The 21,871-nt window shown below is 50.7% G+C and overlaps 1 protein-coding gene across 1 annotated transcript in view; it reads left to right on the forward strand.

Moving 5' to 3' along the window:
* LOC137144555 (collagen alpha-1(VII) chain-like) overlaps positions 1-21,871 on the forward strand; it is a 188,413-nt gene that overhangs the window by 14,115 nt on the left and 152,427 nt on the right. The window contains exons 7-18 of the mRNA XM_067534946.1: positions 2,993-3,122; positions 5,487-5,603; positions 5,999-6,154; positions 7,379-7,495; positions 10,426-10,572; positions 11,329-11,448; positions 12,607-12,765; positions 13,648-13,780; positions 14,689-14,834; positions 16,561-16,698; positions 19,051-19,197; positions 19,791-19,910. Of these exons, the coding sequence (XP_067391047.1) occupies positions 2,993-3,122; positions 5,487-5,603; positions 5,999-6,154; positions 7,379-7,495; positions 10,426-10,572; positions 11,329-11,448; positions 12,607-12,765; positions 13,648-13,780; positions 14,689-14,834; positions 16,561-16,698; positions 19,051-19,197; positions 19,791-19,910 (1,630 nt within the window). The remainder of the gene's footprint in view (positions 1-2,992; positions 3,123-5,486; positions 5,604-5,998; positions 6,155-7,378; positions 7,496-10,425; positions 10,573-11,328; positions 11,449-12,606; positions 12,766-13,647; positions 13,781-14,688; positions 14,835-16,560; positions 16,699-19,050; positions 19,198-19,790; positions 19,911-21,871) is intronic.

The following is a 21,871-nucleotide window of genomic DNA, read 5'->3' on the forward strand; positions in this document are numbered from 1 at the left end:
GATGCACATTTTCGTATTCGCGCAGGGCTCTCGTGACGGCTGTTATCCTGGCCAATGTACGAGGGGTTGCACAGGAGACCTCCAGAGCAAAAAGCACGAGCTGTGACAGCTGGAGTGAAAGCTCTTTAGAAATGGGTTGTAGGAACTCAGAGGCTCAGTGGTTTGCCACAGAACTGTAACCCACACACACCCATGGACGACATACCTCCTCTGCTCAAAGGGAGTCTCTTCAGCACCCACAACTGCATGAAAAGCCAGAAGACCTCTGAAAAACAGGCCCTGGGGGGTTAATATTATGCGCATGTTTTGAACCCCAGCTAGAGCAATGTTCACTTTTCACGTGGGGCTGGGCTGTGAGGTCCTGGTGCAGGATCAAACAGCTGCCGCTAGAGGAGACTGCACTTCATGAGTGGGGCACGAGAGCTTTCGTTCAGTCCCTTGGCAAGGGGCCACATTCTGCTCACGGTAAACCCTGTGCTGCCCCATTGAGAGTGGGATTTAGCAAAGGCTGGTAACATGCATTGGGAAAAGGACCTGGGGCTTACAGTGGACAAGAAGCTGGATATGAGTCAGCAGTGTGCCCTTATTGTCAGGAAGGCTCACGGCATATTGGGCTGCATTAGTAGGAGCATTGCCAGCAGATCGAGGGAAGTGATTATTCCCCTCTATTCGGCACTGGGGAGGCCACATTTGGGGTATTGTGTCCAGTTTTGGGCCCCCCACTACAGGAAGGATGTGGACAAATTGGAGCGGAGGGCAACAAAAATGACTAGGGGGCTGGAGCACAAGACTTATGAGGAGAGGCTGAGGGAACTAGGCTTGTTTAGTCTGCAGAGGAGAAGAGTGAGGGGGGATTTGATAGCAGCCTTTAACTATCTGAAGGGGGGTTCCAGGGAGGATGGAGCTAGGCTGTTCTCAGTGGTGGCAGATGGCAGAACAAGGAGCCATGGTCTCAAGGTGCAGTGGGGGAGGTCTAGGTTGGATATTAGGGACAAATGTTTTCCCTAGGAGGGTGGTGAAGCACTGGAATGGGTTACCTACGGAGGTGGTGGAATCTCCATCCTTAGAGATTTTAAGGCCTGGCTTGACAAAGCCCTGGCTGGGATGATTTAGCTGAGGTTGGTCCTGCTTTGAGCAGGGGGTTGGACTAGGTGACCTCCTGAGTTCCCTTCCAATCCTAATCTTCTAGGATTCTATGATCTCTCTCCAGGGGAAGACCCTTCAGTGTCCAGCTGTAAGATCATTCTCGTTTGAATGGATGGAAAATACCTCTAGGGTTCTGGGGATGATTGTGCTGCTGATTTACAACCACTTTAACTCAAGACGTGGATTTGGCATGTTGAAGCATCAGATTATCTCTTGGGACCATCTGTTTGTTCTGTGTTTGGTACAGCATCTAGCACGATGGTGTCTTGGTCTGTGACTGGGGCTCTGTGGAACTACAGTCATAAAGAACTCTAGTTCTGTGGCTCACATTACTGTAATATTTGAGCATCTCCCAGGCAGTAACAGATTTATCCTCCAGGGAGGCAGGACAGACCCAGCTTCCTCATTATATAGCTGGGGAACTGAGGCACAGAGTGGCTAGGTGCCTCACTCAAGGCCACAGAGGGAGTCTGGGGCAGAGCAGGGAATTGACTCCTAGTTTCCTGAAGGCCAGGCCAACACCCTGAGCTACTGGGCCATCCAGATTGGCCAGGACCTTAGCTGGAATAGTTCCGGCATCTGGTTAGGCTGAAATAAGCATTCAGAATTTCAGCTCTTCACCCCACACCAACTCCCGGGTAGTGACTCGTGTCTACGCACAGAGACGCGGGGGAATTGAATCTGGGGCATTCAGCACCCCCGGCCCTGTCACTTGAGTGAAAGCAGCAGCTCTGGTAACAGTCGAGATGTAGAAGGTGCGGCTCATCTCCGGGGCCAGCCACCAGAGGGAGACATAATTACAGCCCTCAAGGCCGCCTGTGACACCCTGGCTGGCGGGAAAAGGACAGGATGAATCTAATGGCTCTTTCCCATCCCGAGCCACCGTGATTCCTTGGTCTTGAGCTGAGACTGGAAATCTCATGAGCAGACTCTCTCAGAAGCATCCCGGTGCTTCCTGTCTTCTATCTGGGCTGCGTAGAGCATGAGACCAGCCCAGTGCTTAATTCATATGGAAAGAGCTGCCGGGGCTCAAGCAATTTTTTTACATTCATAAAATGCGCTCGGGGCAACGAACTGCTAAGCCTAGAGGTGCCGGGGCTCAGCCCTGAAAAGCCCTGGCACAAATTAAGCACTGGAACAGCCACTTCCTTGCAACATGCTAGCCCTTCTGCTTCCAGTCCCTGCGGCTTCGGGGCAGTGCGGAGCATGCTTTTGGCCCGGAGCTACTAAACAATAATACTCTCTCATCTCATTGGACCAGATTCTGCCACCCCAACTCTCCGTAGCATCACTGATTTCAGCGGGCCACTCACAGGGGAAGGGACGACTCGGGGTAAGAGTAGTAGAAGCTGGCCAGCCTTCCATGTTACCCTGATATTTATTATTATTTGCATTGCAGTAGCCCCAGCTGAGATCAGGGCCCCGTTGTGCTAGGCGCTGTGCATGCGCTGAACAAGAGACAGTCTCGGCGCTGGAGAGTTTCACTAGTTAAATAAAACTCAGAAATAAATATTCAGCCTACATTTTTCACTGAGCGATTTTCTCCCGTTGCTTCTGATCCAAAGGCCATCAACGTTAATGGAAAATCTCCCACTGACTTAGGAACGCTGCCTTGGATCAAGCCAATGGCTTCCCCTCTGTGGTGTTTACGTCCTTGGATGAAAATCCCCTTTCAACCCTCAGCCAAATCAAAGGGAATACAGCATGCTGTCAAAATGCTTGAACACCTGGTTGGCATTCACTGTCCTCCCAGATCTGCACGGCTAGTTGTGTAGCTCATTGGAGCCTACGCCTGCTTCACCCAAAAGTGACCGGCTAAGTGCCTCTCTCCTCTTGTGTGTGACAGATTGTTTTGGATGGCAACGTAAGCACTGTGCTGGTGTCAGATCTGAAGCCCGACACTAAGTATTTGTTCACGGTCCTGGCCGTCTATGCCGACGCTCTCGGGGAGTCAACGACCGTCAAAGGCAAGACAAGTGAGTGTGTCCTTTGGAAACTGCTCCTCTTGTTATTTATTTGTTGGCATGTCCCGAAGCCAGCCGGGAAACTGTGTGTTTGGTGCAGCTTTGGAAGCATCCGACACTGTCTGATTTAATGAATGATGGTATTGAATTAATCAATGATGGCGTCTGATTTAATCGAATTTCCAAGTGCCTGAGATTCGGTGAGCTGTCTTAGGCCATGACGCTGCAGCATGCATTGGACTTGCGGGGGTTTAGCACCGGGGCAGTGGTCTGCCCATGAGGGCAGGATCTGGGGCTTACTTATTTCAAGGAAATTTGTCATGCTGCACGTAGCCCGGCAAAACTCTCTAGCAATTCACCCCTGCGCAGAGCACGGGCACAAGGCCTACGTACGACTTTGTGTTCTATTTTGAGGTTGTTGGCGGATTTAGGTGGTGTACGGGCCATGTACTGGCTGTCTACATGCAGGGGTGAATTTCACCCAATGAGAACATCGAAGTTGCATGATTAAGCCCTGGAACTCAGGAAGTGCCCTAAGTGAAGGTCGTCCAAGTCCCTGCTCCTAGGAGCTGATCTGGTGCACACGTGTTGGGCTGGCCCTCTGCATGGTGGTGACTTTCACCCAGTCACCTGATTCCCTGGAGCTCTCTCTAGATCATCGGGATGGCAAGGCAGCACCTTTCTGTGGGATTCTACTTAAGGCACATTTTGAATTTGAATTTTATTGGGATCTCCTCTGTAGTGTAATGAGCGACGTCGAATCACTCCGCTGTTCCTTTAAGAGCCAGTTTCCCAGTGTCAGAAATATAGGGCCAAATTCAGGCCAGGTGCCACACCAGAAAGACCCCTGTTTCCTCTGGCTCTGGATTTGGTTGACTGGGTGCGTCTTGAACCAGGTGTTTTTGCGCGGCAGGTGTGTTAAGCAATTGCATCAGTTCAGCTCCTCTGTTTTGCGTGAAGCGTCTAGTCTGCTTTTCCCGAGGGACGTTGGAAGGGATTGTTCTTTTTTGGGTGGTGTATGTCTTCTTGAGGGAGGATCTCAGACAGAATTAATACATAATGAGTCTTGGGAACGTTTCCTCATGTGCACTTGCCAAGAATAAGACGGAATGTTTTGGTGGGGGAAGTAAAGCCACACAATATATCTGATTATCCCCACCAGCGAGCCAAAGGCAGAAGCTGTAGATCTGACTGCTGCGGCTGGTTGGATCAGTACAGAGTCACACGAGGAGGCACTAATGAGATTCAGTGCATGCGCCATTGCAGCTTTGCCCTGCTTCCAAGCTAACACTGCCCCCAATGGAGTCAGTGCCAATACCCTGGGAGGAGATCCCCTAGAGTTCCCAGCACTGTACTAAGCAGTGGTGCATTGTGGGTGATCTTGGAACAGTCTGATGATGTGACATTCACTTTGCACAGGTGCCGGTGCCGGTGCTGGTGCCGGAGGGCATGACACAAAGAACTATGGATGCTAGTGATGCTAGTGAGGGGATGGAAGGGAGCAAGGGGGTCTGATACTGTGAGACAAGTGGGGACTGACTGGCTAGGCAGTAGTTCTGCAGAAAAGGACCTGGGGATTACAGTGGACAAGAAGCTGGATATGAGTCAGCAGTGTGCCCTTATTGCCAAGAAGGCTAACACGGCATATTGGGCTGCATTAGTAGGAGCATTGCCAGCAGATAGAGGGAAGTGATTATTTCCCTCCATTCGGTGCTGGTGAGGCCACATCTGGAGTATTGTGTCCAATTTTGGACCCCCACTACAGAAAGGATGTGGACAAATTGGAGAGAGTCCAGCGGAGGGCAACAAAAATGATTTGGGGGCTGGAGCACAAGACTTATGAGGAGAGACTGAGGGAACTAGGCTTGTTTAGTTTGCAGAAGAGAAGAATGAGGGGGGATTTGATAGCAGCCTTTAACTACCTGAAAGGGGGTTCCAGGGAGGATGGAGCTAGGCTGTTCTCAGTGGTGGCAGATGACAGAACTAGGAGAAATGGTCTCAGGTTGCAGTGGGGGAGGTCTAGGTTGGATATTAGGAAAAACCTTTTTCCTAGGAGGGTGGTGAAGCACTGGAATGGGTTATCTAGGGAGGTGGTGGAATCTCCATCTTTAGAGGTTTCTAAGGCCCGGTTTGACAAAGCCCTGGCTGGGATGATTTAGTTGGGGTTGGTCCTGCTTTGAGCAGGGGGTTGGACTGGATGACCTCCTAAGGTCCCTCCCAACCCCAAACTTCTAGGATTCTAGGATTCTCTGAGTGTCTGTTCACTGCTGTGTGCCTTCATCCCTGGGGATCGCGGGAGTTTCTCGTCTTTGTATGGGGTCTCTGCTGTGAGGCAGTGCTGGCCATTAACCTCTGGGTCCCTTTTGTGTGTTAAAGCTCCCGTCCCTCCAGTGACTAATTTCCGGGTCATCGAAGAAGGACTTTTTAGCCTCAAGGTAGCTTGGACTCCTCCCCTAGGGAAGCTAGAAGGCTACAAGATCTACATCCCGAGATGTGAGTTGTGATCTACTAGGTTTTCACACCAGCTTCATGTAAGTGGTTGGTCTCCTGAGGCCTGGGAAAAGCGATTTCCCCACTTCTGGAGCTTTGTCCTCTAAGGCCTAGCCCTGCCATCACAATGCAGCGGGGATCGCATTGCATAGCTCAGATGTCTGTGTCATTCGGAGGTGACACTGCATTGGCCTTCCCTGGTGAGTTTGGATCCTTTTGTAGGAAGCGGGACGATCCCATCAAAGCGGGGGCTTTGCTTTGGAAATCCAGCCGGTTCAATTCTGGGGCTGCCCCACGTCCAATTCGCGGATGCTGACATTAGAATGGCAAATACGCCGCACTCCTCTGCCCGCCGGTGTCACTCACCAGGGTGTCCTATTTGGTTTTGGCCTCCACAGCGAACAGAACTGGAATGACCTATGAGCAGATTCTGGGCGGTGACGTCACCTCTCATGTGCTTGACAGCTTGGAGGAGGATACAGAATATGCTGTCAGTATCTATGCTGTGTACCACCAGGCCCCTAGCCAGCCAGTGTCTGCTACAGGGAGAACATGTAAGTGGTTTGACTGCTTAGATGTCATTCTTAGTTGCACTGGAAATTGTTCTCATGCACACTCGTTCCTGCTCTCACGCTTTCCCCTGTGCACATGCGTGCTCTCTTTTGCATGCTTATTCCCACTGTCAGGCCTGTCCCTGTGCTCATGTGTGCCCTCCTTTGCACACGTGCTCCTGCGCTCACACCTGCCCTGGGAATTTCTAAATGAAAAATCATTCTGAACACACAAAAAAGAAAAAAAATTGGAATTTTTTGTTTCAATAATGTCACAGGGGGATTTTGCAACAATTTCAAAACTAGTTTTTTGAATCGAGAAACTTGTTGGAACTGCCCATTTCCCCTGAGAAGTTTTGGTTCAGTCAAATCAACATTTGTTTTTTGACAACCCTCAACGTTTAGTCAACGAATTCCCATCCAGCTTTGCTCACCATCTTCCTTGTCACTCTCATTGTCAATTTCAGCAGCTGGGCCAGCCCCCTCCAGCTTCCTAGATGTGGGGCTCAGCATGTCTGGTGTGAGGCAGGGGTCTGGAAGAGGGAAGCTGGCCCTGCTACGCCTGTGCTGTGGATAAAGAGGACTCCTCTGATGGCAGCTTTCACTATAGCTAGTTGTGGTTTGGTCTCTGTGATCCCGCCCCTCATCGGAGGGGGCGAGCCTATTGTTCATTTAGGCTCCACCCACCAACCCAGAACTGAAATTTCCCGAGCACTAAATGAAATTGCTCCAGATCCTCCATTTCATGGAAGCTGGTGGAATTGATGCAGTTGAGCTAAATACTCAAAGACGGGCCCAGTATTTAAAACAAGTAGCTTCCCCCTCTGCCCCCTCCCTTCGTTCATCCACTCATCCCATGTGCCCGCCTCTTTCTCCAAGCCTGGGCCTGCTCCCTGCCTGCAGATCCGTTGGCGTCCCAGCGTTTTGTATTCACGCTGTGTAAATCAAAGCAGACTGGTGCATCGGTGCGGGCCGGAGAAAGTGACAGTGACAGCGCGAGCAGCTGGCTTTGTTGCAGCTCGGGTTCAGTGTGACTGTTCCTGATGGGTGGACACCAGTCTTTTATTAGATGCATTAAAACTGACAGGCTATGAAGGAACCCTTAGAAATCTCTCTCCCCGCTGGCTAATGTGGGCGGGAGGCAGCCAACGGTTCCTGAAAAGCCTGTCGGGTGCCTGGGTTGTAATGCGGCTTCTCTGAAATGTTTATTCCCTTTAACTCTTACAGTGAAGCTTCTGCCCGTGAAAAGCATCTTGCTCCAGAATGAGACGACTGACACTATCCAGGCCAGCTGGACGCCGCTCAAGGGAGCGTCAGGTTACAGACTCACCTGGGTCTCGGCAGGTAGAGCCTCCAGGAACCAGAGGCGTGTGTTATTTTCATGATGCTTTGTTAGCAGCCTGCAGCATTATTGGCTCTGCCTTTGCTTTGGTCACCACCCCTGTTTAGTGGCACCGGGCCTCAGCTTCCCATCCCATCTTCCTACAATGCAGCGTGAAAGTAGAGACAGAACTGGTCGAAACCACCCATGCGATGGGATTTGAATCCAGATCCAGATCTGAGTTTTGCACTGGGCTCGTTTCTCTGACCCCTGATTCAAACACTCTTTATGCTTTTTTTAAGGGGGAGGAGTGTTAGAAATCCAGATTTGCTTGTTTTATTTTTGCCCTGCAGGAAGGATGGGTTTGTGGTTAAAACAAAGACCAGGGGCCCAGGATTTCTGCGTTCTATTCCTGGCCCTGTGACCAACCTCCTGTGTTACACAGGGCAGGTAACTTCTCCTCTGGGTGCCACAACTTCCCGAGTTGTAAAATAGGGATAACGCTCACCTTACAGGGGTGTTAATTCAATGTTATCTATGAATCACTTTGAGATCCCCTGATGGGAAGGTGCTTTAAGGGAGGGTGAAGTAGCACCATTCCTGCTACTTTGTAATAAAGTAGTAATGAATTGTGGATTTCCAAAAACGTGACTAAACACCCCAAATCACAGAGAATTAGCCAGTCCTCTCGCCTGGGTTTGGATCATTTGGCTGGAAATTGAGAGAGCAGGCACTCGTGTTCGTGGGCCAGAGACCGTCATTTCTGTTCTGTGTTTATACAGTGCCTAGCGCTCTGGGGCCCTGACCCATGGCTGGGAATACAAATAATCATTTCTTTTGCTTCCGGCTTGTTCCTTAAGAACAGTCTTTTGCATGGTATTTCAGCCCACCCAGAAATGCTGCAAAAAGGGTGTGTTTAGATTCCTCAGTTCTTTTAAACCTCAGGACGCCTGGGTCCTATTCCTGCTGATTCATCATGCGACCTTGGGCAAGTTACTTTCCTTCTCAGCCCCTCCTTTCCCCCATTTTACAGCTGGGGATGAGGCTACGTGAGCTAGCCAGTGTGTATGTCTCACTACTGCTCTCTGCTGGATGCAATCAGAAATGTTCTACTGTGGGTCATAGGCTCTGCGTCGTGTTCCTAGCTAAAGGGCTACCTGTCTATGTGTGCAGGCTTTGGATCTGTTGTAAATAAGAAAATCCAACCCCCGCGGCTTTCTCTGATGCACAGATTTGTAGCCGACTCCCAGGAGGGAAGGGGATCACGGTGCGCTTGTCGGCGTAACTCACACACATCCACCCCTTTTGGGTCATTTCCCTGCCCCCCGACTTTTATAACGCTGGTTCCAGAGGGATAATTCCGCCGCCCCAGTTCTATGCTGGGGTGTCCATCCCGGTGACTGTGCCTCCCTGGATGGGGGCTGGTTTTTCTTTTCTGTCTTCCAAGGCAGAGAATAGACACAAATAAATTAGTGGCTGATGTGTGTGTGTGTGTGTGTGTGTGTGGGGGGTGTGTGTGTGAATGTGGAGGGGGGTGGGGAGACAGGGATCCCACTGATGCAGAGAGGAAAATGAGGACATGGCTCCACCTAATGGCTGAACTGAGAATAACGACCATTGGCTTTGTCCATGCCAGAAGAAGTCACAAAGTGTCCTGGAAATGTGAGCTTTGCCGCTCTCCTTCCAGCCAGGACAGGATTGTCCCCTGCAGATTAAATCACTGTTTAGTTCGGGCATGCTTTGTTTTTTGTCATATCCCCTGGAGGAGAGGAGCTGACCCTGTCCCATCCTTCCCAGTGCCCGCAGATATCCCCGGCTCTGCTCTGTACCCCCGACCTCAACTCCCTGCCATCTATCCAGCTGAGCGAGAGGGCGCAGGACTCCCTTGGGAGCCACTGGGCAGCACTGCCACCAGCTGGGCCCTCTTTTGAACCCTTCTTCCAACGGGAGCTAAGCATGTTACCTGCCCCGCCGCCCAGGGGAGTGCAAGGTCAGGAGTTGAGCCCGGGGCTTTTATGAGACGGGACCAGGTCCTCACCACCTCATTGGGGTGATCTAGAGGAATGAAGACTGGTCTGCAGTCCTGGGGGATCTGGATTTTCAATCCCGGCCGTGCCACCAGTGACTGCCCGTGCGACCGTGGGCAAGTCACGCTTTGGGCAGCTCTTTCCCTGGCCGGAAAACGGGGATAGTTAATAAGAGGGTTTCACGCAGCTCTGTGGGAAGGCCGAGTAGCATTGCTCTTGCTAATCCAGCTTCCCTGCTCCCGGGACCGGTCACGTGCAGTTGTTCGTATTTTGCTGGTTTGGTTTATTCTCTTTGTGCTGTGGGGAGGGGGGGGGGACGACACACCCTAATGACTGACTGAGCCCTGGGACGTTTGGGGGGCTGTGGGTACGCCACACTGGGTCTGTCAAAGCTGCCATATGTCATTGTTATTATTTGTGTTTACAGCAGAACCGCTAGGCCCCAACCAAGATCAGGGCCCCCTTATGCTAGGCCCTGGGCAGACAGCCCCTGCCCTGAAGAGCTTCCAATCTACACGCGCCAGACAGAGAAACGATCCATGTTACAGATGGGAAACTGAGGCCCAGAGCAATTGGTCTGCCCAGCCAGTGTAGAGCTTGGGGGAGAATTCTGCACCCCGACCCCATCATAAAGGGGCAGGACCTAGAGAGTCCATAGCTGGGGCAGGCGTTGAACCGAGAGCTCCTGTGTCCCCAGCTGGTGCCTGAACCACAAACCAGCCTTCCTCTGCGCCTCTTTTCCCACCTGAGCCGCCCATGCGTTAGGGGGACCCCTGATGGTTCTGACGGTTAGTCAGGGTGCGGAGGTGCCAAGCCCAGTGGGTTCTGGGGGGCTGTGGGAAAGGAAGAGGGGAACCAGTCCCAGGTGAGGGTCCCTCGCTAGCCAGACCCAGGTGGGGTCAGCTGTTGTCTCCTCTCTGGTGCAGAGGGCGGCATTCAGACCGTGAACCTGGACGACACTTGTACCGGCTACATGATCCCAGGTTTGCAGCCCGGTCTGGAGTACACAATCACCATCAACCCCATCTTTGGAGACGTAGAGGGGCCCGTGGTGAGCAGAAAGGCGACCACCCGTAAGTGTCCTGGGGCAGGCAGGTGAGAGGGGGAAGGGCCAAAGAGCTTGGCTCTGGTGAGAGGGTTCGGTTCGGGTCAGCGAGACCTCGGGCATAGAAGAAAGAGGGATTGGGGGTGAGGAAAGGCTGGGGAGGAAATCGAAGGGGCTGAATGGGTGGCGGGGGATGGGAGAAAATGAGTAGTGCTGGTGGCCCCGGAAGACAGCCAAGCCCACACGTATGGGGAAGGAAGCCTGCATGGTCATAGGACTCCCACTGGAGAAGCCTGGCCTAGTTTCCAGAGGGAATGGGGAGCCAGGAAATCTGGGGTCTGACTCTGCCACTGACGTGCTTGGGACCTCGGGCAAGTCTTTTTGCCTCTCTGCCTCAGTTTCTCCATCAGGAATACTGGCGTTGATGTTAGTTACCCTGCTTCATGGAGTGCTGTGAGACCCGCGGAGCTCGCTGGGATGCCACAGGGATGGGCGGCAGCGTAAACCCCTAAAATAGACGATTGATTGCATCCTGGCACGGGGCTGATCTCTGTGTTACCTGGCCCCAGGTTGGCTCCCAGGTCTCCTCTCCCGTGTCACCCAAGTTTGACAACCTCACTCTGGTCTCTCAGGCACAGACCAGCCTGGTGCGCGGCTCTTGTCCGTAGGTCCCTTGGGACCTGATCCAAACCCCACTGACTTCAGTGGGACTCTCCCCACTAGTATCGTACCAGACCCATAACCTCTTCCGCTTACCCCCTCTGCTTGGCTGTCTTTCTCAAAGTGGCGTCGAGTTCTGTCCAGACCCTGAATGTGACCCAGATAACAGTCAGCTCTGCCCTGCTCTCCTGGAATTCAGTTGCTGGGGCCAGCGGGTACAGAGTGGTTTGGGGCCCTACTCCAGGTAAGCTGGCGAATATCGACCCTGCAACACGGATGGGCCCCCTCTCCCCCAGCACTGAGGCAGTGCCAGAGCTGACCCAGTGAGCACGTAGAATCAGGGCACGGCGGAGGGCGCGGCTGCTCCGGCACGGTTCACTTCTCCATGCTGCACAACCCCCGGGCCTTAGGGTGGGCATTGACGCGGGGATCTTTTTTTCACTGCAGGCCCATTGGGCCTAATTCTCGGTTCTGCTAAGGGCCTGTTCTGCTGTTCTGGCAGCACATAAGGAAGCTGAAAATCCTCTACACTACACTAAGGACCTCCCCAGCCAGAGCAGAGCTGGCGTAAGAGTTCGGCACACAATGCCCCTGGCTCCCCGCCGCCAGTGTGAGGAGCAGGGCCAGAGAGCTCAGGGTTCCCTATTTCCCAGGATCCGTAAGAGCCACAATATAAACTAGAGCAGCCCAGAGGCTGCTCTAGATGTGCACTGAGAGACAGGCCTTGAATACGGGGAGCAAAAGGTGCCGCCTGAGCCTCCTAATCCTCTCCCTGCATCAGGCATGGGAAAGAGCCAGCTGACAATCAGGCAGTGGGAGCCGGGGATTATGGGAAAGGCTTTCTAACCGCGTGGCTTTTCCCCGTAAATTCTGCAGACCACCCGCAGCGCCAGCCCAGCCGTGTCTAAAGGGATCCTGTCCACTGGACTCTTTTTGGGGGGTGGAAACTGACTAATTTTGGCAAGGTGCCGTTTCTGGTACAGCCCCCTTGGAGCAGCACCTCCTGTGTTTGTTCATTTCTTGCTTTCAATTCCTTTCAAAAGAAAACGCCCCCTGTACAAAAAGCGTTTCGCTTCCCCGCCGATCTTTTGTAAAGGTGTCTTCAGCAAGAGCAAAACACACTAAGGGTTTGATTCTGCAAATGCAGCGTGGTCTAATTCTTTCAGTCCAGGCTTTCATCTTGCTCCTGGGAGATTGGTTTGGTAGAAATACAGGTCTTTGATGGGTTCTTTGAAGTTCTCTGGCCTGTGCTTTATAGGCGGACAGATTAGATTGTCAGAATGGCCCCTTCTGGCCTCAATAACTATTAACTTTACTCACTGGCTGCCCGGCTCCCTCCAGCCCGCAACAAGCTGATCCATTTGCCAACATCATTTAAGCTTCTTTTTCTTCTTGCCAAAAGAATTCTTCAGCAAAGACCGACCTCAGCAGCTGGTCCTGAACAGCTCCACCACGGCCTACCAGCTCCGAAATCTGGCCCATGACAGCGAGTATGTGATTTCCCTCTATGTGCTCTTTGGCTGGGCGGAGGGACCTGGGATCACCACCTCAGCCAGGACACGTGAGTATATGCGGAGCGCGGCAGCGATGTGCCTCCTGGCCCAGGGAGCTCAGGTGTCCTGTGCAGACCGACAATACATAGAGCACCAAAGGGCACTGGAGACACAAGCTTGTGATCAGAGCCTTTCATTCCAAAGTGTTATACAAACTAGCTGTAGACCCACCTCTGAAATGCAGCCACCTCTGGGGTAGAACATGACAGCTTTAACAACACAGAGAAGCATTGGGACACAAACTGAGGAAAAATGTAGGGAAGGCAGACAGGACTTGCCAGTCTTGGAATCTGACACTGGGGTAACACCCATTCTCTTGTGAAAAGAGCGACAGGATTGTTAGGGATGAAGAATGGCCAGCCAGGGCTTTCGTTTTATATTTCCTCCAGCAGTGCGGGTGCCTCTTAATGCCAGGGTGAGGGTCTGGGCTCACGACCTCTCCACCTACTGAATCACCAGCAAAACCCCCGGCGGTAACCCAGGGTCCCTTTGGCTGGCTCCCGTCCAACTTCTGACCCAGATTAATCCAGCGAGGCTTGTGTGACCGGAAGGGATCAGAAAAACCAATCCACACATAGGGTTTAGCAGACGCCCGGTGTCAGTCAAATGTTACCATCTCAGCTGGTGTATCTTAAGAGTGCTCCAGTGAAGGTAACGGGCCCACACTGATTGACACCAAGTGGGGATCTGATTTCACAAGAATATCAGCTGGACTGTATCCCTGGCTGAAACACAGCAGCAAATGCCACCCCTGTCCTTTTAAAGTCACTGCACCCTAAGAGCATCTCCCTCTGACTGGCGCCATTAGCAGTGAGATCTCCGATAGGTGCGGGCATTTATTGAGCATGTCATTAATCGAGACATCAGCTAACGTCACTTCCCCCTGGCAGCGCCACTTGGCTCCGTGTCCAGTTTCAAGGTGACTTCCTACACGAGCACGTCCATCTCTCTTGCATGGAGGGCCACAGCTGCAGCTACCGGATACAGACTCACCTGGAGCCCCGGGGGCGTGGACAGAGGTGAGTGCAGATGGGGGGCCCACGATTCGCTTTGGTTATACACGAGTGTGTTGAAAGCGAAGTGCGCGAGCTGCAATTAGAGGACGCTCTAGCCGGCCGTGCCCAGTGTGTCTGCCCGAGTGAAATATTGCCTGGCCCCGGGAGATGGTTTTATTTTAGCTCTCTGGGCCTGCCAAGACCGAGAGCTGCAGAGCTAATGCTCTGACTTTCTGGGGATGGGTGTGAAAAGGCCGCCTGTGCCAGCCTGCGAGTGTTACTGACAGAAGGATTTGAACCTTCAGCCCTCAAAGCATGAGCGTCTGCCAGCTGAGCTAAAGGACAGCGGCCCCTAGGTTTCATCTGTAGTTGACCCATTAATCTTCCACGTTGGCCAACCACTAGTGGGGGTCAAAGATGCACATGCTCCAAATGTCGTTTACATGAGCTTTCCCTTGCGGCAACCAGAGTAACTCTGATATGTGAGCAGGTCGGGGTTTAGGGTCATCATCTCTTCCTCTGTTTGTAGAGGAATCGAGGGTTTCCCTCTAGGAATAATCCCATTTATTCCAGGAGGTACTCCCTCGTGGGGATATTTAGCTGGTTTCCAGACCATTTATGCCGCTGATGACTTCTGGTCCTGGTGCCAGTCCCAAGCCAGCGTGAGTGTGCCACCAGGAAACCTTTCCTCATTCAGCCGCCGCTTTCCTTTGTTCAGTTTAACCCTCCCCTTCTAGTTCTCACCCCTTGTGCCTCTCCAAATGATTCGCTCTCCCCGCCTCCTTTATGTTTACGCCCTTCCCATTATAAAGAAATCCTCAGACAGCCTGGGAAATAACACTACTGGGGAGGAAAAGAGGGGTACCCTTTGGAGAAGATGCCACGACTATCCTTGGTGAATTACAGGCATGGTGGTGTCCTTTACCTTTCAGAAAGAGGAGTTGCCAAGAGCCGGTACCTGGGCAGCAGGATGCTTGCTTCTCGCGTTGACCATTTGCTGCCTAATACCCACTATACACTGGGGATTCGCGCTGTGTTCAACAAGTCCGAGGGACCGGAAGTGACTCTCACTCACCACACGGGTGAGTTCTGCTGTAATGACCCCTTCTTGCATGGGAGGTCAGGGTTTAAACCTACCACCTTCCGCTCAGACCTCTACCACTTGAACAAAGGGAGCAGCCCTGTTAACTAGCAGCAGTAGTAGACTGTTATCCTTGAGCGGGATGCAGGACACATTCTGCCACTGTGTTATGCTGTCCCTGCATAAATAGGCAGGGCCAGATTTAGACCTTTGGGAGCACTCCGCAACATTATCCTTGGGGACCCGAATCCTTTCAGTCTCTCTTGTCCAGCTCACTTCAGCAGCAGGCACCGTCATTCCTCGCGGCATTTGGAAATGTCCTGCATATTGCCCCTCCTTCCTTTATGGCAGACTTCACATATTTCCACGGCTTCTTTGTGTCTGAGTGAGAATGCGCCTAGAGTGTGCAGTGCTGAGGACCTGCCGTGTTTGGAACAACTGGATTTTGAAACCCAAGGGTCGTATTTTTAGTCTGGTCTATATCGAAACCTGATTATAATGTTCTCTAGCCTTTCCTGTTTCTAAAGCCAGCGGGGTAGCTCCCTGTATAGAAGTTGGTCTGTTGACTGGGACTCTGGAGATCTGCGTTCCACTCTTGGTTCTGCCCGTGTGACATTGGGCAAGTCACTTAATGTCTCATCTGCAAAAACAGAGACAATATTACTTCGTAGAGTTTAGGCCACAACTTAAGGCATCAACCAGTCATGTACTCTGACCTCCTGTCTAACACCGGACAGAGAATTGCCCCCAGTTACCCCTGCATTGAGCCCAGTAACTTCTGTTTGACCAACCTCATTTTCCAGGTGTCTTCTTGTCAGGACTGGATGCCCATGAAGAGAGGGAGACTCTACCATCCCCCTGGGTAGCTTGTTCCAATGGTTACCTTCCTTTCCTGAGCTGCTCAGATAGTGTGGTGGGAAGCGGGGGGGAGTGGGGGGGGCACAGAAAAGCCTCTAAACAAAGAAACGGTGCTACTGGTTGCTTTTATTTTGTGTCTTGCAGCAGGAACGTGGGCAGTCAGTGCAGAAAGATAAGTCAGTGTGGTGCTGAGGTTATGTCTTGGGAATATGTTATCATGAGAACTCTGCGGTGCTTCCAGTTTATGAGTTAGCATCTGCATCCCCGGGCCTCAGGGAGCTGGATGAGCAAGGGTTTAACACCCTGTTATCAGGTTGTTTATGGCATAGCACATATCTGGTCTACACTTACTGTCACATGGATTGGACGGTAGCAATACGCCCTTCCAGCATGTCACAGAGGCAGCAAGCTGACGGCCAGACTGGATCAGCAGTCTGACTGTTTATATATCACAGGCCACTAGTCACCCCCCAGCTGCCCCCACACCCAGCCCGACAACAGCCCTTGGCCACAGGCAGAGAACAGCAGGACCCAAGTGCTCCAATGTCCGGGGCCCCCTGCAATGGCAGGGATTAAGTGAGCTGTGCCCTGGATTAAGTGAGCTATGTGAGTGATGCTATGCAGGGATTAAGTGAGCTATCTGTTGCTGGTGGAGAGGATTGCGTGAGACCAGGCGTGTGGCCCTGGACGTACCGTGGACTTGAGTCTGACCCTCTGACTCACAATGAGTAGCACCTTTCTCCAGGGATAGGACCATTCATGTCAGCAGGCTGTCATGGAGCAATATGGTCATTCAATGGCAGGAAAGGTATCAGAATCTGGCCTGGGCTGCCAGGGCTTAGCTCTTTGTATTTCGTTCATTTCTGCAGCCTCGCTCGCAGACTCAGACCCCATCCAAACCATCTGGGATTTGCGGATCGTTGACACCGGAGTAAACAGCTTGAAGCTCTCCTGGAAAAGGACCCCGGGCGTAACACACTATAAGATATCCTGGGTCCCCCTCACTGGTAGGCGCCTTACTTCATTGGCCACGTACAGGATCGTGGGAGAGTACCGGGGTTGCTGGTATGCTAGGGGCGACTCTCAGCTCAGGTTCCCCCGTCCCTTCCCACAGGTGCTCGGGACAGACTATAAACTGGCTGCCTGGGAGGCAGAGTGGGGACAAAGCTTTTGGGAAATTTGGGGGCCACACCCAATCTCGTAAGAGTGGGCTGAACCCCTGGCTTGGGGCCTCTTCTGTTCTTCACTTCTGCTTGTGCTAACTTGGTTTGATTTCCAGCTAAATCCATTGTCCCTGGAGGAAGAGCTCCTCTTGGCTGCACCTGCCTTTTTCGCGTCTGCCCTGTTATTCCACCAGTCACGGAAGGGGCCCCTAAAGGATCCTGCTCTTTCTCCCTTTCACTGCTGCATGGCAGAATCTGCAAAGCACAATCCCTGAAGCATCATGACCAGTCCTTCTGACGGGGAGGAGCCGGCCATGGCGCTTAGCTCCAGGGTACGTCACCCTGGCTCCTGAGACAGCCGTGACATCAGGAGGGACATACGGTATTTCTCCCTCTCTTTGCAAGTCTTGCCAGATGGGAGGAGTGAGCTCCTGGCTCCACCCCCAGCCTTCTCAGCTCTCTCTAGCACACCCTCCTGATCCCACTCCAGTCTACCTGCCTCCACCATCAATCAATGAGTGGCCAAGCAGGCCATAGGAGTAGCTCCTGGCACCATCCCATCTCTCCTGGGCCAGTGCCTAGGACTGGCAGCTTCTCCTACGTCTATATCCCATCCTAAAGTTATATCTACACTGCAGTCTCAGGGTGTGATTGCAGCTTGTGTTGACGTACCTGCGCTAGCTTTAATCTAGCTAGTTCAGGTAAAAGAATAATGAAGCCATGTCAGTGGCCATTATGCCATGCCAGGAATTTCTAGGTTTCTTGGTAGGCTTTTACAGCCCACACTGAGCCGTGCACTGCCGTAACTTCACTGCTCCAGTACTGGCGCTAGCTAGATTAAAGCTATTTTGGTTATGGCTCCATGAGCTGCAATCACACCCCGTGATTGCTACCTAGAAACGCCCTTGGAGGGGTTAGTCGGTGGGAGATCTCAGTCAGCTGCTGCTTTAAAGCCTTTCTTCTGAGCCGCCATTTTGCGTCAGTTGCACTTCCTGGCAGACAGGAAGTGAGTGCAGGAGAAGAAGTGAGGTAACAATGATCTCTTTTAACACAGAGAGCTGGTTGAAAACTGAACAATAAAGCTCGCAGAAACAATTCTTGATCCTTTTCGTTGCATTTTGCAAAATGTTGATTGAAATTTTCTGTTGAACCAAGTAAGAGTTTTACAGAATGAACATCTGGCCTGTTTAGACCCATCTTGGGATTTCTTCAAGCAATCGTTCTAAAAATGTAAAAAGAAATTAACTTCTGCAAATACCTCATTTCTGAAAACAGAAGATGATCAATGACATTTTTTGGTTAAAACCACCATGAAAAGTTTCAAGAAATGATTTTTCATAAAAAGTTCCCCATGTAGGGAAAAAAAGGATTTTTTTAATGCAAAAAATTACCATAATTTTTTTCAATGAAAGCCCCAAAATTCTGATTACTCAGGAGCCTCCCCAATTTTAAATTTTTGTGTAGCGTTGTAAATAACTCAACGTCCACATTAAGCAGGAAGAGCCTTCAGGCTGGGTTATTGATGGCTTTCTCTCTTTAGCTACTAGTACACTCACATATTGGTAAGCAGGGGCTAACTAATGGCTTTTGGGGAAAGCACAGCGCCCCCTCTGTGCTGACAAGAGAACTCCCCCATTGCTCCTTGACTCAGACCGGCTCTGTCCTTCCTCTTTGGCTGTTGTGGTAACATTTCCCCTTCCTGTTTCAATCTACTTTAATCACTGCCTTTAAGCCCAGGCATCTCTCTATAGATAGATAGATATATCCATATATAACATAGTCATCAAAGACCTAAAATAATGCTCCGTTTACTGCCAGTTTTGGTAAACAATTGTCATAAGGGAAAGTTTTGGGGTTTTTTATCTATACCAAATACATCAATCCTCTTTAGACAGGGTGGTCCAGCAGACAGAACATTGGACTGGGAGCCATGAGTCTGGGTTCTGTTCCCAGCTCTCCCACTGATGTATTATGTGACCTTGTGCAAGTCACTTAACCTCTCTGTGCCTCAATTGCTCCAGCTGTAAAAGGAGGCTAATAAAACTCATTCTCCTTTACCAAGTGCTCTGAGACCGATGGATGAAAAGTGCCATAAAATAATGCTCGCTATGGGAAGCATTATTACTTTCTCCTTCCATTATCACAAGCTGTTCTTTTTATTACTATTATTATTATTTTATCATTGCTATTAATTAGGTGGGTTGGAGACCTCACAGACCGTTCCAGCCGAGACTGTATTTTTCAGAATCACTAAGCTGCAGGAGAGCACTACATACACCATCCGTGTGTCTTCAATGATCCAGGAACGGGAGGGAAGCCCAGTGCTTCTCACTGCCAAAACGTGTGAGTACCTAGGAGACGTGGGCAGATGCTGCTGTATAGTGTTACCATTGCAACTGGGAAGTAGATCTGTTCAGGCTGACACTTCTGTGCTCATCTCAAAGTATCAAGAGTTTGGGATCAATTCAGAGAAACAACCTAAGGCTTAGGGACCATATCTACAGCTGGAATAAATTGGCAAAGCTCCATCGGTTTTGGTAGCGCTCCATTGATCTCCACGAGCTAAAGATCTGGCTCCAGATGCTTACTCGGATTGATGGGGGTTTTGTACCATGACCATTCCCTCTGCTCCTACATACTTAGCTAGTTAGGCAGGCTGAATATAAGTATTGCAGTTGGCACGTGGGTAGGGTCCTGGAGCTGATGACCAGCTGGAAGGAATATCCCACCCACGTGTGGCCTGTCACAATGGGAATTTTTGCCACTGATTTCAATGGGACCAGGCTTCCACCCTTGCATAGCGTCTGTCAGTTTCTTTTCTGCCTTGTGAAATTCAGTAGATTCTCCCTCTTGAGCTCTTTAGTCTGATGCCATGGATTTAAGCATGTAAGCAGCAGCAAACAATCACCACTGCTTTTCTCTTTCCTTTTAAATAGTGGATTTTCCCAAAGTGACTAAGTTTGCCATTCAGGAGAGCACGGAAAGCAGTGTTTTACTGAGCTGGATGGATGTTCCCGGAGCATCAGCATATTTATTAACATGGCGCCTGGCCTCAGGTAACAGCTTTTCGGTGTCATTGATGAATTGTTGTGGGTCAGGAGAGTTAAGGTAGGAAGGAAGAAGAGAACATGAGGTGGAGAGATTTGTAAAGTGGGCTCCCCATGGGTCTCCTTAGAAAGATTTTGGGAAGGGCTGTATAGCCACGATACCACATTTCCGCTGTTCTTTGGTTCCCCTTGCTCGACAAGTTATTAGGTCATGACAACATAGGAATTGCCAGACTGGATCAGCCCTAAAGTCCATTTAATCCAGTGTCCTGTTTCTGACAGTGGCAAGAGTGCATGGAATCCTCTAATGGTTAAGCCATCTACAGGGGAAATGTCTTCCTAACCCCAGCCAATCAGTAGCTGGATTATGCTTTGAAGCATCAAGGTCTATATCCCTGACCTTTTTCTAATCCAACCTAATCCCACTGTGGATGTTCTCATTATCCATATAAATGCCGGAGCCTTCTTTTGAGTCGTGCTAAGCTCTTTCCCTCTTAAGTCATTAATTTCCCTCCAAGAAATAAGGGTGTTTTGTCTAGCAGTGAGAGCAAAAGACTGGGATTCTGGACTCTCCCCACAGTGCCATTCTTCCTGTGTGACTTTGGATGAGTCATCTCTGGCCCTCAATTTCCTAACAAATGATGATACTTCCCCTACAGAGGTGTGGGGAGTGATCTAAAATTTGTTCAGTGCATTGAGATCATTGTGTGGAAGATGCTATAGAGAAGAGAGTTGCTGAGTACCCACATCTCCCATTGCCGTCAGTGCTCAACGCCTCTCTCAATTTTTGCCTTCTTTCATTAGTTTTCTTTAAGTCAGTGGTTTTCAACCTTTGTTCATTTGCGGACCCCTAAACAATTTCGAATGGAGGTGCCAGACCCCTTTGGAAATCTTAGACGTAGGGTGTGGACCCCCAGGAGTCCGCAGACTGCAGGTTGAAAACCACCACTCTAAGGACTCTACTAGGTTTCAGAGGCTTGGTTTCTTCTTACGGAAGAGCCATGACGGTCTGAGCCTAGCAAGTTGTCATCCAAATGCTGCATTATTTTGCCCTTAGCCTTTCCATCCATTTCCCCACCACTGAGGTTGGAAAAGTAATCAAAATAAACCCACGGGATGGATTATATTACCAATCTGAAACTGGTTCCAGTGCATCTCTCCTCCTGCATGTGTGGGGAACCTAGAGGAAATTACCTGGACTGAAGATCCCCAAATGCTGCACTTCATAATTAGCGACGCTTTCTTCAAACTCTACTGCCTAGTTCACGGATTCATAGAGTTTAAGGCGAGAAGGAACCACTATGATCATCTAGTCTGACCTCCTGCGTAACCGAGGTCATTGGATTTCACCCAGTAGTTCCTGAAGACTGTTTATTCTGGACATTTTGTGATCAGTATGGATACCAGTAAGACATGGCACGCCCGATTTGCAGATCAATACCGTTTAATGTGCAAGGTTTTCTATAAATATACTAGTTAGATACAAAGCCTAAAATTAACTACAATATCTCATAGTCATTAAGCCTGGAGCGCTAAGCAGTTACCCAGAAGGCTGTACACAGGAATGGCTTTCTTCAGGGGCCCCGCCAGGGAGTTAGTGGCCTCTGGTCCAACCGGCGGCACCTCCCGCGGAGTCAGGTGTTGATGGAGTGCCCCCCTTTGTCTAAGTGGTGACTTCTTATACCCTTCCATAAACAACCTTCACCTAATTATCTCTCTCTCATTATCATATATGCTAATTACCTACATTGGGTTTCCACCCTTAACTACATTCCATTCTCACCATGATAATTGGGGTCGTCAGAACAACATCTAGTGATAGGAGGGGTGGAGTAAAAGTATGCCCCTTGGCAATAAAACAGTGCACCCCCAGACGTTGAAGGATAACTTCTTGTTCCCATCACCATTATCTATGTGCAGCTGCAAACATACAGTATCTGTGTTTTGTCTTACTATATGCCGTGGTGTGC

The sequence above is a fragment of the Emydura macquarii genome, unplaced genomic scaffold (genome assembly GCF_026122565.2).
Source record: "Emydura macquarii macquarii isolate MOO-44397 ecotype Brisbane River unplaced genomic scaffold, CSIRO-AGI_Emac_v2 contig_3470, whole genome shotgun sequence".
NCBI lineage: Eukaryota > Metazoa > Chordata > Testudines > Chelidae > Emydura > Emydura macquarii.